At 47.7% G+C, this 6,000-nt stretch overlaps 1 protein-coding gene across 8 annotated transcripts in view; it reads right to left on the bottom strand.

Moving 5' to 3' along the window:
- The window catches only part of ndst1b (N-deacetylase/N-sulfotransferase (heparan glucosaminyl) 1b), a 292,956-nt gene that overhangs the window by 11,595 nt on the left and 275,361 nt on the right, over window positions 1-6,000 (bottom strand). For 7 of the 8 annotated variants that reach the window (XM_043703098.2, XM_043703100.2, XM_087995120.1 and 4 more), the window contains one exon: window positions 4,138-4,240. In XM_043703098.2, the coding sequence (XP_043559033.1) occupies window positions 4,138-4,240 (103 nt within the window). Of the gene's footprint in view, window positions 1-4,137; window positions 4,241-6,000 lie in introns of those variants that run through there. The other variant, XR_015759698.1, reaches the window with a different exon arrangement.

The following is a 6,000-nucleotide window of genomic DNA, read 5'->3' as shown; positions in this document are numbered from 1 at the left end:
TGTGTGTGTGAGTGAGAGTGTGTGTGTGTGTGCGAGAGTGTGTGCGAGAGAGTGTGCGCGAGAGAGTGTGCGCGAGAGTGTGCGTGAGAGTGTTTGAGAGTGTGTGTGCGAGAGTGTGTGTGCGAGAGTGTGTGCGAGAGTGAGTGAGAATGTGTGCGTGCCAGTGTGTGCGTGCGAGTGTGTGCGTGCGAGTGTGTGCGTGCGAGTGTGTGCGTGCGAGTGTGTGCGTGCGAGTGTGTGCGTGCGAGTGTGTGAGAGCGAGTGTGTGAGAGCGAGTGTGTGAGCGCTATTTGAAGACTTACCCACAAAGGCAGCAGTGGTCTTACTATACAGTCCAGCTGCCCCAGGGTGGGGGTTGGGTGGCGGATGGGGGCAGGTCGGCCAGGGAGCAGGAGTGCAGGTGTGGGTGGGTGAGAGGGGTTGGGGGTGGATGGGGTTGGGGCAGTCGGGTGGGGGGGGGTGGGGTTGGCAGGGATGTGGGGTAGGGGTGTGCGGGGTTTGGTGGACGGGGATGGAAGCAGGCGGGGGTGAGGTCAGGCAGGATGTGAGGTCCGGGTGGGGTTGGGGGTCGGGCAGGGTTTGGTGGAACGGAGTGGGAGTTGACGAGGGTGGATGGGGGTGGAGTTGGGGTCGGGTGGGGGCTAGGGGCTCGCTCGAGGTGTGCTGCTGCTGAGTCTCCTGAAGGGGGAGCAGACTTCACAGAAAACTCCGAGCCCCAGAGGAAATCAATTAACCGAAAAATCAATCATCCAAACGAAATCGTTCGGATAATCGAGTTTCCTCTGTATTTTGGGTACAGATATAGACTTTGCCATCTTGCCCAAGCAGTCATTTATTGTAACATTTTTAAATTTCGCATTTGGGCACACTTTCATGGCAGATGTGACTTGAAACTGAACCTTCTGGTCCAGAGATAGGGACTTGGTTGAGTCTTTGTAAGCCCGGGTGGTGGGTTTTGTTGAATTGGTTGGCATCAGGTGAGTGAGGAAGTATCGAGCACACCATAGGGTATAGGGTGTCTGATCCTGATACTTATACATGCAATTCCCAAACAGAATCAATGGATTTGGTCAAGAAAGAGAGGCTTACCCATGCTCCCACTTAGTCCAGGGACACGGGGAGTCAATTATTGACTTCCCACTTGACGTTCTGCCTCAACACTGTCCATTTCAAGACAAGGAGCAGGAAAGGGAAGACCATTCAGCCCCTTCAGCCTGTTTCTCCAGTCATGAAGACCATGGCTGACCGAACTTAGCCTTAATCACCAGTGTCCTGCTAACCTCCTTTAATCCTTGACTCTCTTACAAATCAAAAAAAGAACCTTCCAAACCAGCCTTCAATATATTCAATAACTCAGCCCTCAGTCTGCTTCAAACAGCAGGTAAACCCTCCTGTTCAACAGAAACTGCCTGCAGCAGCCCCCTCCACTGCATCACCAATAAGTCTCAGAATGGGATTTGAACTCACAATGTCCGGACTCAGAGACATTGAGCTAATTCTAGTGAAGTTCCAGGAGCTGGAGATGAGACAGAGGAGGTTAATTCACTAAACAGGAGAGGGAGCACCACCCTCTGTTAGCGGGATGCGGGTCAGTGGAGGATTGAAAGAGGATCTAAGTTCAACAAGTGGAGGGACCTATTGCACAGGAGAAAGTGAGGGCTGCAGATGCTGGAGATCAGAGTAGATGAGTGGGGTGCTGAAAAAGCACAGTTGGTCAGGCAGCATCCGAGCAGCAGGAGAATCGACGTTTCAGTCATAAGCTTATGAAGGGCTTTTGCCTGAAACGTCGATTCTCCTGCTCCTCGGATGCTGCCTGACCAACTGTGCTTTTCCAGCACCCCACTCTTCTACAGGGATTGATAGCATGTTGTGCATATTAATCAAAACATACGGTCACCAGGTTAAATTGCATCTTCACAATGAAGCTAGCAGTAAACAAGAAACAAGTGCCTTCAGATCCCTGACTAATTAAAAGTGGTATGTTGCAAATGCGATAGTCTTTCTGCTGGATTTGGAGTCAAAAGGAGCTGGCTTCCCTATGATGGGGAACTTTGTTGGATCGGAGGTGGGGGGGGGGGGGGAAGAAGAGATGGAGACATTGCATTGTGCTTGTGTGGCACCTGGCCAGGGAGCTTTGTGTATAGCTGTTCAAGGGAAGGAGGTCAAGTCATTGTGTATTGAGGGAGAGAACCGAATAACAAAATGGAAGATTAATCTCTATCAAAGGCAGGCTGAGCTCGATGGAGAGAGATCGAAGGTGATTGAGAACAGGTCAATGATGAGACTAGACTAGAGTGGTGCTGGAAAAGCACAGCAGTTCAGGCAGCATCTGAGAAGCAGGAAAATCGATGTTTCAGGCAAAAGCCCTTCATCAGGATTTACCAATGATGAGACGAGGAGAGTCAAGAGTATTTGAGGGTTGGACAAGAATGGTTGAAGATGATCATTGACAGGTGAAGAGTGTCAGAGGATAAGACAAGGGCAGCAGGATGCAGGCCAATGCTGATCAGGGGGATAACTCTAAATTGACAGATGGTTGATCCAGGGTGATGGTGGCTGGCCTGAAGCTGACAGGAGGTTGAGCTAGGGTGATCGAGCGGGGGTTGTAGAGGATGGAGGGAAAGTGAAAGGCAATGACCTGCATCTCCAGGGATTCAACAATGCCAGGTGGAGAAGAGGTTAGAGACAAAAAAGCTGCAGATGCTGGAACCCAAGGTAGACAGGCAGGAGGCTGGAGGAACACAGCAAGCCAGGCAGCAACAGGAGGTGGAGAAGTCAACGTTTCGGGTGTAACCCTTCTTCAGGGTTTCATCTGAAATGTCGACTTTGTCATCTCCTGATGCTGCCTGGCTTGGTGTGTTCTTCCAGCCTCCTGCTTGTCTACCTCGGTAGGGAGAGGTGTCAGCAGCTCAAGTTCAGAGTGATCCTTTCAAACAATCAGAACGATGGAACCAAAATCAGGAGTTGCTGGAAAAGCTGAGCAGATCTGGCAGCATCTATAAGCAGGAATCAAAGTTTGGGCCTGCTTCAGAACTGGACCCGAAATGTTAACTGCGATTTCTCTTCACGGATGCTGCCAGACCTGCCGAGCTTTTCCAGCAACTTCTGTTTTTGTTTCTGATTTTTCAGTATTTGATATTCTTTCGGTTTTTACGTTGTGTCTGGGTTAGGAGCAGATTCCACATTAATGTGGTAGCCGGAACTTCAATTCCATGGGGTAATGGCTAGCAACTTTGGCCAGGCCTTCAACAATACATTGCTTAAAAATGTGTTGGTGGAAAAGCGCAGCAGGTCAGGCAGCATCAAAGGAGAAAGAGAATCGACGTTTCGGGCATGAGCCCTTCTTCAGGAATTCCTTGGATGCTGCCTGACCTGCTGCACTTTTCCAGCAACACATTTTTAAGCTCTGATCTCCAGCATCTACAGTCCTCACTTTCTCCTTTAACAATACATAGTCAATCATTTGATTGCATGGGGCAAGGTGAACCAAAACCTGGTGGAAACCCTGGTCATTTCCAGTCCCTCCATCAGGGGGTGCTCACCACTGCTATACACTTTCACCAATGAGTCCTGCCAGGCTGACACTGGGTGACTGTCAGCCAATGTGAATTGGTTTTGAGTGGTCATCATTTTGAATTTGCACATTTTTCACACTGAACAAAACAGCAAAGAGAGTCAAATCTCAACATGAAGATTTCTGAATGTGTAAAATAAGTGATGATCGTCAGAACTCAACTGAAACAATCCTGGTGGAATACTCAATTCTAAGATTCTTGGAGATTGGCTGCACTGCATCATAGAGTCATACAGCATGGAAACTGACATTTCGGTCCAACCAGTCCATGCCGAAAATAATCCCAAACTAAGCTTGTCCCACTTGCCAGCTCCTGGTCCACATCCCTCTTAACCTTTCCCATCCATGCACTTATCCGAATGGCTTTTAAATATTGTCATTGTACCCACATCCACCACTTCCTCAGGAATCTTTAGTGTATCTTTATATCTTTGTTTTTACTGCCATACCACTGACACACATCCAGAAGCAGCCTGCAGATCCCTCCTGTACTCTCCGTGCACACCATTTAACTTATGCTTTGATACAGATCAGTAGCTAGATGGGACACGTTGAGTACATACATCACTGTCCATCTCTGGGTACCTCCGGCCTTTACTTTTCCCCAGGCACTTTGATTTATTGCCATCCAACAGCTGACACCAGAAGCCTTTCTTCAGATCAAATCTGAAATTCAAAGGATAATGAGCGTCACACATAGTCCTTATTTTCCCCACTCACAGTGAATGGAGATTGCTACTGACATTAACATTTAATGGCCTTCCCCAGTTTCCATGTTGACAGAGAGGCTTATGTTTTTATCTTGAATCGGGGCAGTCCTCACGATCCAGACAGGGCTGGTAGGTAGAGTTCCACAATTTTGACCCAGCAACAGTTAAAACAAAAGGCGAAATGCTTTTAAGTCAGGATGGCGAGTGGCTTGGAGGGGAACTTGCAGAGAGCGGTGTTCCCACGTACCTACAACATGTACATGGCAGCAGCCACGGGATTGAAGAGTGCTGTTGAAGGGACTTTGGTGAATTGTTGCACACCATCTCGTAGCTAATACACACTGCTGCCTCTGTGCACAGGGAATGGAGGGAGTGAATGTTGAAGCTGGTGGATGTGGTATCAATCAGGTGGGCTGCTTTGTTCCCATCTGACATGCTCGCTAACCGTCGCAGATATCACAGCGTTAAAATGTTTTTCTTAATTCTTGTTTTGTTGAATTGTTCTGTGAAAATGTGACCTGTTTCCTCACAGCTGTTTCTGAAATCCACTATTCCCATGATCTAACCTTGGGAGCAGTACAATTCTCCAGTTCTATTAAGTATGAGATTGTGTTCCGGGTTAGCATCAAGACTGACCAAAAGGGGGTGGTATTGTTCAGTATATACATGATGATGTGAGAATTGGTTTGTAATCTATCACAGTTTGCACTGATAACGGATTTCCAACCTGGGAAAATCTCTTAAGGTGTTTCTCAAGGTCAGTGTGAGTAAGGTGTGACTTCCCTCCTTCAGGTCTGGCGTCAACAAACCCCCTCCTCAAAAACACCCCTTGACCCCAGGGAGACTGCTCCATCCACTTTTCTCTGTAAAGACCTTGAATGTTTTCCATTGCCACCAACTGGTTGAGGCTGTAGTCAGCTAGTTCCAGATTTTGTCTTATCAATCTGTTCAGAGAGATTATTGTCACACCTTTGAACCAGGGGGACTTGAATCCATGTCTCCTGACTCAGAGATAGGGACACTAATACTGAACAACAAGAGCCCTCATAGTTGATTCCCTTTACTTTTTCTCATATATCCATAAGTGCTCTTACACACAATTGAATGTTTATTTTCTCAACACCTGTGACTGTTTTTCCCTCCATCTATTAACCTTCTCCAGCAGCACACTTTTTGGCTCCATTTATTAACCTCACACCAGTAAATCCCCCCTGTTTTCCAACTGACTAATTTAGATTAGATTTGGATTAGATTAGATTAGATTAGATTAGGTTCCCTACAGTGTGGAAACAGGCCCTTCAGCCCAACAAATCCACACTGACCCTCCGAAAAGTAACCCCACCCAGACCTATTTCCCAACATTTACCCCTGACTAATACACCTAACACTACGGGCAATTTAGCATGGCCAATTCACCTGACTTGCACATCTTTGGACTGTGGGAGGAAACCAGAGCACCTGGAGGGAATACACACAGACACGGGGAGAACGTGCAAACTCCACACTGACAGTTGCCCAAGGCAGGAATCGAACCCATGTTGCTGGCGCTGTGAGGCAGCATTGCTAACCACTGAGCCACTGTGCCACCCATTTATATGCAAAGCCCATTAAGAAAAATGCAGACCATTAAAGATTGCAGGATCTTGTTCACAAGTTGAACAAATGACTCTTGAAGCTCCCCTCCTGAGAGGTGATTTCTTTGTTTGATTGTCATTG

Source organism: Chiloscyllium plagiosum, unplaced genomic scaffold (genome assembly GCF_037043375.1).
Source record: "Chiloscyllium plagiosum isolate Xiang-an unplaced genomic scaffold, Cpla_swu_hap1 HiC_scaffold_16, whole genome shotgun sequence".
Taxonomy (NCBI): Eukaryota; Metazoa; Chordata; class Chondrichthyes; order Orectolobiformes; family Hemiscylliidae; genus Chiloscyllium; species Chiloscyllium plagiosum.
The sequence above is the reverse complement of the archived record's forward strand: the minus strand, read 5'-3'. Positions and strand labels throughout refer to the sequence as shown.